The 12,249-nt window shown below is 43.4% G+C and overlaps 1 protein-coding gene across 3 annotated transcripts in view; it reads right to left on the reverse strand.

Annotated features, from left to right (window-relative positions):
- The window catches only part of Bmerb1 (bMERB domain containing 1), a 166,892-nt gene extending 159,819 nt beyond the window's left edge, over positions 1-7,073 (reverse strand). For 2 of the 3 annotated variants that reach the window (XM_039086245.2, XM_063269270.1), the window contains exon 1: positions 6,630-7,073. In XM_039086245.2, the coding sequence (XP_038942173.1) occupies positions 6,630-6,732 (103 nt within the window). In that variant the 5' untranslated portion in view covers positions 6,733-7,073. The remainder of the gene's footprint in view (positions 1-6,629) is intronic. The other variant, NM_001014114.1, reaches the window with a different exon arrangement.
- Positions 7,074-12,249: the final 5,176 nt, after the last annotated feature.

The following is a 12,249-nucleotide window of genomic DNA, read 5'->3' on the forward strand; positions in this document are numbered from 1 at the left end:
GTCATAAATTGCCACGAGAAGTGAAAGATTGTGAGTCCTCAGTTGAGCTCCAGGGACTGTTATTAACAAGCATTTAATAACCATTCAGATACAAAGAGCAGGGCACAGTGGCATATACCTTTACTTCCAGCACTCAGGTGGCAGAGGCAGGTAAATTTCTGAGTTCAAGGACAGCCTGGTCCACAAAATGAGTTCTATGATAGCCTGGGCTACACAGAGAAACAAACACCAAGAGTAAACACTGTTGACTTCCCCCCTTCATTTAACACATAAAAAGAATGTTTATGATTATAAAACATGACTGACCCATCAGATACAAGGGCGATGGCTCATATTTATTAATTTGATAGCCAGGAAGATAAGGCAGAAGGATCACTAAGAGTTTGAAGCCTTCCATAAAAGCAAAACAAATTCTTTAATATCAGCATCTTCCTAACTCCACATCCTTGCTTCTGTAGTAGCCATAACCTGAATTTGCTGCCTACCAGCCAGGGATAAGGAGGTGCACATCTTTTTCTCTCAGTGATTGGCCTCCTAGAGGCCAGGCAAGCTGTCTCTATCCCTAGTCAACCCTTCACACTCAAGGTCATTCCCCCTTTGCTCAAAATGGATGTCACTGGGAAGAAGGAATGTTTCAATGCTACTCAAGCACTGCTGTGTGGTCACAGCTGTCCTTCTCTGGTCCTGTTCTCCCCTGATAGCCAGTGAGACCATTTAAAATGAAAGCCAGCCTCAGTTTGTCCCTTGCTTAAAATGCTCTGTAGAGGTCTGGCATGATGACTCAGTGGGTAAAGGGTCTTGTTGCCAAGACTGACCACACCATGAGGGGAGAGAACAGACTCTTCTCCTCTGGCCTCTACATGCCATCCCCACACAGTGAATAAATGAATACATAAAATACATGGAAATCATGGCCAAGCAACATGCCTTACCATGGTAATAAGCTTCAGACTTTTCTTAAAACCATAACTACAAATATCTGGCCTGGCTCCTTCCTGACTAATCATCCGTCCTGCCCTGACTCACTGGGTTCCAGCTGCCTAAGCACCTGCCTCTTCTTCGAATACTCTGAAAGTCTTTGCATCTAGAGCTTGGATCCCTTGCTATTTGCATGTCAAATTGTCACAATATTCTTGTTATCCCATGATGCCCAAATGAGCAGTATTCCTCCCTAAAAATGCTCAGGAAACATCTATTATGATTAGAACACTGCTTAGTTATTAATCTGATATCCTCATTCCTAATGTCTTGATGTCCCCTAAATAAACCCTCCAAATAGAAGGGCCTTTGCCTTGCTCAGTACTGTATAGACATCTTTTAGAACACTGCCAGGAGTGGTGACACTTGTCTGTCATCCCAGCACTCTCATGGTAGAGGTAGGAGGATCAGGAGTTCAAGGTTATCCTTGGCTATATGGTAAATGAAAGCCAGCCTGGGTGTCTTAGTTACTGTGTCATTGCTGTGAAGAGACACAACCAAGGCAACTCTTATAAGAGCAAACATTTAATATGGCTAGCTTACAGTTTCAGTTTAATCCACTATCATCATGGTGGGAAGCATGGCAGTGTGCAGGCGGACATGGTGCTGGAAGAGGCAAGAGTTCTACATATTGATCCACAGGCAACCAGGAAAAGACTATCATCCACACTAGGCAAGGCCTGAGCATAGGAGACCTCAAAGCCTGCCACACAATGATGTACTTCCTCTAACAAGGCCACACTTCCTCTAACAAGGTCACACCTCCTTATGACCAAGCATTCAAACACATTAATCTATGGGAACCAAACCTATTCAAATCACCAGATTGGGATACATGAGATCCTGTCTCTAAACAACAAAAAATAAATGTAGTGCTTTTATAATTAAGAAGAAAAAATGATGCTAAAATAAAATGAGGAATAATACAATTATCCTCCCTAACCAAAAAATAAAAAAATAAAGGAAATGTGTCAAATCAAGGGCAAGGGTGCAGAAACCTTCCCCTCAACAGAGGTTCACAGATAGGCAGCAAGTCACACTGCTTCAAGCTCTGTGTTGTTTATTAAACCAGAGATACTGGTCAGTTAATGATCTGCTTGCTAGCCACTTCACATTCTTCGACTTATAAATAACAGTCATCTTCGAGGAGCTACTGGGAAGATTGCTGTTTGGATTGGCTGCTTTATTGCAGCCCCTCCTACCTTGGATGTCCTTGGCAATTCCCTCCTCCAACACATACTCCAGGTCAACTTTTACCCACATCCCCAACCCCAGTTCTTGATTATCCTTTAAGACATATTCAGATCAGCCAAGATACGGCCGTGACACAGACACTGTGATCTCAAATGGCACCTTGACTTCATGCCCCCCATAATTAGTTACAGTCAGTTGAAAGCAGTATTTTTATAGATCTTGCCACAGTGAGATGTCACTATACATTTTCCAACTGAGTTATCAAAAAAGGACCCCATTGCTTATGGGAAAATGGGAGGTAGAGTAGAAACACCAGGAGCTCAACTTTGAGGCCAACCTGGGCTACCTGGTAAAGGCTGAAGAAGGAAAGGATTTATAGAAGCAATTGCTTAGCATCTATTTCAAGTGAGAAAATACTAGATGGTTTCCTAGCATTCATGAGGCCCTAGTTCAATCCCTAGAAATGAAAATGGGCACAGGAGGCAGAGCACTGAAAGTGTCTTTCTGCACACAATCTGTAAAGAAGGTGGCATGGACGCAGTAATCAGTCACACATTTCAATAACCTCTGCAGATACAAGGGGCCCTGTAATGACAACCATTTTAAAGTATTTAGTTTTGTTTATTTGTGTGGGCAATTCAGAAGACAGTGTCAGATCTCCTAGAGCTAGAGTTACAGAGGGTTATGAGCTACCCAACGTGGGTGCTGGAAACTGAACTTGGGTCAAGTGCTCTTAATTACTGAGTTATCTCTCTATTCCCATTTATTCCCATTTTACAGATAAGGCAACCAGTAACAGTTCAACTATACTACACAGAGCTGGAAAGGGCATGGACTAGTTTGAACATGTTTCACCTGACTTCAAACTCCTATTCTTTAATATTTCTTTTTTTAGTTATTTGATTTTGATATGTGACCTCATATGCTAGCCTCAAGTCTCCTTGCCTCTCGGCCTTGGTACTTCAGCGTCAGGCCTGCACCTCCACACCCCACCCCCATCCTTTTCTACTGTAACTGTAGTACATCACTATGCGCATCTAAAAATTTGAGCTGATGCAGGTGGTACAGGCCAAAGAGGGTTCCAAATTCAAGTCCTACCTGGACTACTGTGTAGATTCCACACCTAAAGGACTTTCAAATACGGCTTAGTGATAGAGTGCTGGTCTAGCACTCATGTGCTGGCGTTCAATACCACAATACACAAGTAAGAATGGTAGTAGGTTAAATAAATGCTGTAGTTGAGAGACGGGATGTAGCCCAGTTAGTAGAGCATGTGCCCAGCATACACAAAGCCCCAAGTTTGAGTCCCATCATTACAAAACCAGGTTGGTGGTACATACCCATAAACTTAGGAGTAGAGGCAGGAAGATCAGATATTCAAGATCAAGAACTAATTTGATGGTTCAGAGTGTGCCTGAGTTTGATCGATAGAAGGAGAGAACTGACTTCTAAAAATTGTCCTGTGACCTCTACATGTATGCCATGGTATGTACACATACATACATGCACACGTGCACACACACACTCACACGCACACACACATATGTAAAAGCATTACAAGGTCATCTTTGGCTGTATAGCAGTTTGGAGGCCAACTTTACATGAAAGTCTATCTGTAAATAAATCATAGGACTCTAAATACTATAGGAAGCAGTTAATACAATCTCAGCTACAAACAACCAAGTCTACCATCTTTCCACTCTTCAGCTCTTTAGAAAAATCTTTAAATACACGTAGAAGTGAAGCAGAACCTTAGTAATGGGCTCTTTCCATCTTCAGTGTGTCTGGCATCACAGTACTAGCCTGGGCAGTTGTTTGACCATAACCCCAGTATTACTAATTTCTACACTTCATTAATAAATGGAGGTTCACACCTGTGGGATAGCTCTGTAAATCCCTTGTGAATTGAGAGGATGCTTACATGTAAACAAAAATTCCAAAATGCTTGCTTAGAGACAGGAATTAAGATGCCAAAACTTGTCAGAGTTGAGAATCTAAAGTGGGCCTCTGGATTCCCACTTCAAGATTTCAAATGTGAGTAGCTTAAAGAGATGGGGGTTGTTGGGAATCTGTGCCAAGGCACATAAGAAACTAATCTGGTACTGAAACAAGAAGCAAGTCTCAGAATCTTGGAGGCTTTGGACAAAGAGGATCAAGGCACCTATAGCCAGGACTCAGAAGTACAAAATTTTCAGGAACTTGTGTTGTTTAAAGTGAATTCTTACCTCAGTTTTCCCTACATGCTTGAATTTGGTCCCAGTTTAAAAAAAATGGGAAAATGAGAAGGAACTGAATGTGTTGGCACACACCTGGGTTCCAATGCTTGAGAGGACAGGCAGAAAAATTCAAGGTCATCCTTGGCTACAGAGAGCTTGAGGCCAGACTAGATTATATGAGACCATGGTGGGGGAGGGGGACAGGCAGAGAAAGATGTGGCAGGGAGAGAGGAGAGAATGCTTTAAGGGACTGCTTAACATTTCAGTTTGTTTTTGGTTTCTGTTTTGAGACAGGATCTTACTTTGTGGCCCTGGCTGGCCTAGAACTCACAGAGCTATGCCCAATATTGCAGTTTGAACTCACAGTCTTGCTCTATGCAGTTGAATGGAAAGGATGAAAGTGGTTCCCTCTACAGAGGAACCACTGAAACATAGCTGTGTCCTGAGAACTTACCTGAGCTTTGCACACACCATCTTATCAATAGTCATGCTGTAAAGAAAGCCACGTGGTAGATGATATTATTATCCCCATTTTCAAAGAGCAAAGCTAGAGGACAGAAACACACCTTATCACAAAGCGCAGAGCCCTAGTCAAACCAGGGATTCCTTGACTCCTTGGCTTCTCCTCCATGGAGACCCAACTGTCTATAAAGCATTGTGGACTGCAGGGACCAACATGGCCAATATCTGCTTATAAAATTACTGACCATTTTTTGAAACAAACCCAGGAAGGTTCTTAAAACTGTGAAGCAGTAAACCTTCATGAAAAATGTATGGAGTTCAACTAATCTGGGTCTGAATCCTGGTCCTATCATTTTCTTCTGTGTTGCCTAGCAAGCCTCCACCTCATCCATGCAAAAGGCATCACAATGCCACACAAGGTTGTAGCAGGGATAAATGAGAGGTGTTTCTGAAGTTTTCAGGACATGGCAATCTAACAATACAAGGCAGCCATGGCTGTTATTATTTTGAGCTTGTAAACCACAGATTTGCAACCTCTAGATTACCTCAAAGTGCCAAAGCCAAAGGGTTTAGGAAGGATGAAGCAAGGGAAAAGATCTGGGTGCTTTTAAGGAAAAAGAAAATGTAAGAAAGAAAGAGGTTGGAAGCATTAGAACACCCATCAGAGCAGGACTTGAACTTGATATCCAAACACAATATAGCTTAGTTATTGAGTTCATAGTTACAAGAATGGAGAAAACACACACACACACACACACACACACACACACACACACACACACACTTTCTCCTACGTGAGGATAGGAAAAGACCTTATTTACAATACTTTAAGTACATGTAACTCAGGGGCTGCTGCAAGGGAAGAGCACTAAGCCCAGAGACCCAGTCAGAGCAGGTAGCTGCAGGGGCCCTAAGAAAGCAAAAGGGCTTTTCTCCAGTTCTGAAGGCTATACCAGGGCTGCTGGGCAAGTCATACCAGAACAGGAGGCAGGGTGGAGGACATTGGGAAGCCCCTAGAATCGTAGGGACATCAGTGGCTTTAGACTCTTCAGATAGCCTCCACTGTTCGCAGAGTTTCAAGTATTGTGTCCAGCAAATTGAAAGCAAAAGTCTTGGATTCATTTAGAGATGTTTGTTGATACCAAAACACCTAAGAGAGAACCGGTGATTGCAGAGGTCTGCTTCAAAACCACCTCCAAGAGCTGAACCAAACCAAACTGGATCATTGAGTCAAGGGCTAACAGAGGTGGGGAGGAGGGACGACAGAGCGCTAACATTGCCCTGGCTTGCTCTTTCACCTCTCCTCTGACCTGGGAGGAGGTGGGAAGATGCTGGGATTTCAGCTATGCCCTGAACCTCAAGACATAAAGAGGATTCTGACACTCCCCCATCTCTGTATGTGGGCGCTTTCCAAGCTGCCCTTGGCTCCTGTGCCCTCAATCATCCCAACACTCCAGCATCCCTCCTCCTGGGATGCGGGAAAGGTGGTCCTTCTCAAAAGCAGCCTCCAATTGCTTGATCTTGGACTCCTTAGTCCAGCTCAGCTGGATTCCTAGCTTAGCTGCCTCGGGATTTCCAAAGGAGCCTCCGGAGCAGCCCAGCCCTGGAGGGTCCTCTCTTTTGTTTGTAGGGAGAATATTGCTACTGTGCAACACTGGAAGCCCTGCTGCGGGGGCGCTTCCCCAGTCTGCTCGCCCGCGTTCTGGTCTGCTCTAGGGGGCCTCAGTTCAGCAAGAGAGTCCCCAACTGTCCCCACCCGTTCCCTGCCCGAACACTCACTTCCCAGTCCCTCCGCTTTCCATGCTGTCTCCTCCACCGCCCCATAGCGCCTCAGAGGCTTCTCGGCTTCCAGATGAACAGACAGAGATTGCTTTAACTCCATTGTTGATCCCCGCGAGCAGGTCCAGGGGTCCGTTTCACTCCATCCCTGCTGAAGGCTGCAGGGAGGAAGGCGGCTCAGAATGGCAGTATTTTAAGGGGCAGGGCGTTGCTGAGGAAGCTGCTCCATCTCTTCAATCTCCAGCACCCGAAAACGCCCAACTGGTACCCAGGATGGGGGAGGGATGCATAACACATGCGCAATGGAGGCTGGAGGGGGGAGGAGGTTTGGGGACTGGGTAGGGAGAAAGAGGGACAGATGATAAACTCTCTAGAGCAACAAAAGCAAAAACAACTAAAATAAAATCACCCCCAAATGAAGCAAGAATAAGGCACCTGCCCACATTGAAGCCAGTAGATAAGCTTTGTGTGGATGGATCTAGCACTGTGGGTGTCTTGGGATCTGTTAGAGGGCTGGTAGGTTTCAAGAACGTATTTGTGGATGATGATCCTTCTTTGTGGACAAGTCCAAGTGTGGACTGCTGCTTTTGGGTTCTGTGTTGTTTGCATTTATGTACATGATTTTAATATAAAAGGGGGGTGGACAGCAGCCACCCTGTGTGTGTGTGTGTGTGTGTGTGTGTGTGTGTGTGTGTGTGTGTGTGTGTATGTGTGTGGGCGCGTGTGTGCGTGTGTGTGTGTGTACAAGAACAAGTGAAGCAAAAATATTTTGTATATATGGCCTACAAAGCTGTTCAGAACACTGATCTTTACAAACCTAGAAAATAATTATAGTGACCAAACATAGCAGCAATAAAAAAAAAGTGTCAGGACAGGCAACTGTGCTCAATTGGTTCAACATTCACAGCCCAAGCATGAGGACCCAAGTCCGATCTACAGGACAGAGCAGATGTTAAAAGAGCAGGGACAGCAATGTACACAGTGCCAGGAGTAAAAGCAGGAACCTCAGGGCTTGCTTGCTCCACAATACCTTATACCAACTTCTGACCTACACATGCACACTTTTTTGGTTTTAATATAAAGTTAGGGGATAAGAAAGCATCTCAGTTGGCAGAATGCTTGCATAATGTGCACAAAGCCTTGGATCCTAGCCCTAGCACTACATAAACCAGGTGTGCGATCCTAGCATACAAGAAGAGGCAGGAGGATCTGAAATTCAAATTCATCCTTGGATACATAGGGCATTTGTGTGTAGCAGACCATGTCTCAAATGAATAAATGAATGGATGAATGAATGAATGAATGAATGAATGAATGAAGTATAGCTATTGATAAAACCCAATACTACTTTTTGAATTACTGCTAAACATAGAACATTTCCCAATATTTCTGTGAAACCTAGCACTTCACTCCCCCCTGCTTTACAGAAGACAGAATTAAAGTGTGCAGAGAGATCACTTACCCATAGCTCCAAACTGCCAGGGTAGCTCATCAGCGCCTGAATCTGGCTAAACTATATGAATTTGGATTCTGCCTCTTATTGTCCTGATTTCCTTGACTGTGGTTATATTTAGAGAGCCTAAAACATATGTATGTGCATGAGCTGGGGTGCATGGGGGAGGTTTATGTGAATGTGAGTACTCTTGTGAGCCACCAGACATGACAGCTAGAAACCAGACTTGGGCCATCTGCGAAAGCTGTGAATGCTCTGTCCTGCCGAGCCATCTCTGCAGTAACTGTAGTTGTTCTGTTTTGTATGGAGAGAGGAACAAAAAAACTCTAGATCAGGGATGATGTTTTGCTATTTAACAGTTATTTTCTGATGTCACCCGGGGACATTGGTGTCTATTTTTATGAGTTGGAAATGTGAAACAGTCCAGTTTTCCAAGAAAATGATTTTATCACTTTAAAAGGTTATTGTTAACAACGAACTCCTAACCAGCTTCAGAGAGTTCTAAAAATGTAAGCCTAGATTATAACAAGAAGTTTTGCTCTGTTTTGTTTGGGGGTTTTAATTGAGATGGGGTTTCACCATGTAGTCACTTCTGAGAGGCCCTAACCTAATTACATATATATGAAAATATTTTATTTTATCTACTGATGAGGCATAAGAAATGAAACAAGGAGGCTAGAGTCTCAGCTATTATGAGTACTGGCTGCTCTTGCAGAGAACCAGGGTTCCATTCTTGGCACCCACATGACAACTTACAATGTTCTGCAACTCCAGTTCCAGGGTACTCAATGACTCTTTTGGTCTCTAAGAGCACTGCATGCATGTGCACAGACACACAGCCAAAATACCCATACATAGAAAATAAAAATACTTTTCTTAAAGAATTGAAATAAGACTGGATATGATGGTACAAGCCCATAAACCCTGATCTCAGGATTTATAACTTCAAGTCCAGCCTGAGATGCACAGCAAGACCTTGTCTCAAAAATAAATAAACGGGACTGGCAAGATTGCTCAGTGGGTAGGGTCTTGCTGCCAGCTCTAATGACCCGAGTTTCACCCCTAGGGCATACATGGTAGAAGGAAACACACACACACACACACACACACAAGCTGATAATGGACAGTACTTTACAACGAAAAGGTATTTTGAAGAGGCTGCATTTTGGATTCTAAATAAAGAGACTCCATGCCCAGGAAGTGATAGCATCACCTTCTGCTCTCCTCCATGTCCTCGCCACCATTCTCGCTCTCTCCTAATAATTTGTGTTCTGAGTATTTCATAGGAAAAGTGCCATCACATGTGGACTCCTGTGTCTACCTGCTTTGGTTTAGTCCACTCTTTCTGAGGTTCATTCACACTGAAGCATGTGCTCGTGTAGTTCCCTTACTTATTTATCCATTCAGCCATTGTTGGACAGCTGAGTGTTCCTGTCCTTTAGCTACTGTGACTAGTTCTAGTATGATCCCTGACTATAGCATTGTTGTGTGTGTGTGTGTGTGTGTGTGTGTGTGTGTGTGTGTGTGTGTACACCTGTTTATTTTCTTTGGGCTATGTACCTAGAAGTAGAATTGTCAGACCATCTGGCAATTCTGTGTTTAGCTTTTAGAGAAACTGACAAAAAATTCTACTTTTCCACCAGGAATGTGCAACATCTAATTTCTCCATATGCTCAGTAATGTTTAAATTGTTTGTGACCTATTAACAAATGTTTTATTGTGTTTTTTCTATTCTTTTTCCTTCCTTCCTTCCTTTAGCATTTTACTATTAGCCCAGGCTGGCTTTGGATTCACTGTGTTAGGCCTGTGCAACCAGATCCTGTTTGTTCTTGACCTTGGTTAATATTAAATGTACATTGTGATCTCAAATCTGTTGTTTCATAGACTAATAGTGGTAGAAATTAAATGACATTTTTTGTTTTTATGGTTTTTTTTTTCTAAAGACAGGCTCGTTACAGCCTTAGCTGACCTCAAAGTTGCTAGGTATCTAAGGATGACCTTGAACTTGAGGAGGTCCCCTGCCTCCTACTCAGGAATTATGGATGTTTGTCACCTCAACCAGCAATGATTCTCTACTTTATATGTTTACATAATTGCTTACACTACCAGGAAAAGAAATGACAAGCAGCAAAATATTGATAATGGTTACCTATAAATGTTATGATGATAAATATTTTGTTTGTATTGTCCAATGTTCCTATGAGATAATAAGTGTTACTTTTATAATCATAAAACTGAATTTGTTTGTTCTTTTTGTTAGTGTAATTTGTTCTATGACATTTTATACATGTATAAAATACATTCTGGATACTCTGACCACCCCTGCCAACCTCCAACCCCCTGAATCCCATCTCCACATTCATGTCTTTCTGTTTTGTCTTATGACAAAATTCATTGAGTTTAACTAAGGCTGTGTGAGCATGAGTTTGGAACTCTCAGTTGGAGCTTGGTGGGCTCACTAGAATGTACACAACTGAAGACAGTGACTGCCCTCTCTCAGGGTCTTCAGTAGTTGGTTGTATAGCAAGGTTGGTTGTAAGGCCCCATGGGCCCCTCCCTCATCCATGACTGTGGACAAGGACAGTCTTTTGTCGGTGGTTTATTACATTAATGTGTGTGTATGCGTACACATGCACATGCATGCATGTACTTACAAGAACACCAGAGGGCAATTGGTAGGAGTTGGTTCACTCCATCTATTGCATCTATCATACCTGTGATCCAACTTAGGTCTTCAGTCTTGGGCAAGGACATTTATCCATTAAGCCATCTTACCAGCCCAAAAGCCAGCCTTGTGCAGGCCGTGTGCAAGTCACCATTACTGCGATGAGACAGTTGCAGTGGACTTCTCATGGTCAAAAGGCAGCATTTCTTATTGTTCTCCCTGTTTTCCAGGGCTTACATTTCTTCCCCTTCTTCCCTGATGTTCCTTGAGCTTAGAGAAGGTAATAATGTGACAAGTGAATGTTCAGTCCTAAACTTTGTTTTGTTTTGAGAGAGGGTCTACTATGTTCTATTGGCTTCAACATCACTGTTCAGAGCTAGGCTCACAGACATGCACCACCACACCTGCCTAAGTAATAAGGCTTATAGTGCAGAGTAAACCTAGGAAAATGTTACCAACAGTTGTTTGTAGAGTTGAGATAACAAGAAAAGCCCTCCTCTTTCAATTTTTCCCATTTCCCAAGCATCTATACAGAGCAGATGTTGCTGTGTCATCTCAAAAACAAATGGATTCAGCTTCTAACACTGTGTGAGGACACAAAGTCTGTGATCCTGGAGGACCAGGCCATCACTGCAGCACAGAGTCTGAGCCTGTGTGTTCCTGTTGGCTTCAAGCTGGCTACTGTGGCCACCCGTGCAGAGTGAGGCACTCCTCTGCCAGCCCCTCGTCATGGCCAGTTGCCTCAGCTCAACCAGAATGAGCCACTTCCACACCTGTCGTCTCAGCTAACCAAAGAGAAGAACACTACAGTGTCACCTTGATAAGTTGATACTTTATCCAGAGTGCTGACAGTTTCAAATGTGAATGACATGGAGCTTATCAGAACAACATGGTTTTCAAAAATATGGGCTTTGAAATGCTGGGTTGAATGGACCCCGGTGCCTACCACTTGCCAGCTATGGTAGGTACCCTGTGTGATGTATCGTTTAATTTCTCTAATTTTATTTTCTCCTGCTGCATGTGGAGTGTGGGAGGGACAGACAGACAGACAGACACACACACACACACACACAGAGAGAGAGAGAGAGAGAGAGAGAGAGAGAGAGAGAGAGAGAGAGAATTTCAATCTGTACCATAAACTGGCCTCAAATACAAACTCTCTCCTCTTCCTTCCTCGTCTTCCTCAGCCTCCCGGATGCTGAGATTGAAGGCATGCACTACCGAATCCAGTCCTAAGTTTAAGTCTCTCTGACTGTTTTGGTGGTTTGTGGTATGAATATGTATTTGTGGGTATAACTGTGCATATGTTTGTACACATGCATGTACAGGCCAGAGTTGATGCTGGGTTTCTTTTTTAACTAGTCTACCTTACCCTTCTTTTTTTCAAGGACAGGACTTTTCTGTATATCCCTGGCTGTCCTGGAACTCCCTCTGTAGACCAGGCTGGCTTCAAACTCAGAGATCTGCCTCCCAAGTGCTGGGATTAAAGGTGTGTGCCACCA

This window comes from Rattus norvegicus, chromosome 10 (genome assembly GCF_036323735.1).
Source record: "Rattus norvegicus strain BN/NHsdMcwi chromosome 10, GRCr8, whole genome shotgun sequence".
Classification (NCBI taxonomy): Eukaryota; Metazoa; Chordata; class Mammalia; order Rodentia; family Muridae; genus Rattus; species Rattus norvegicus.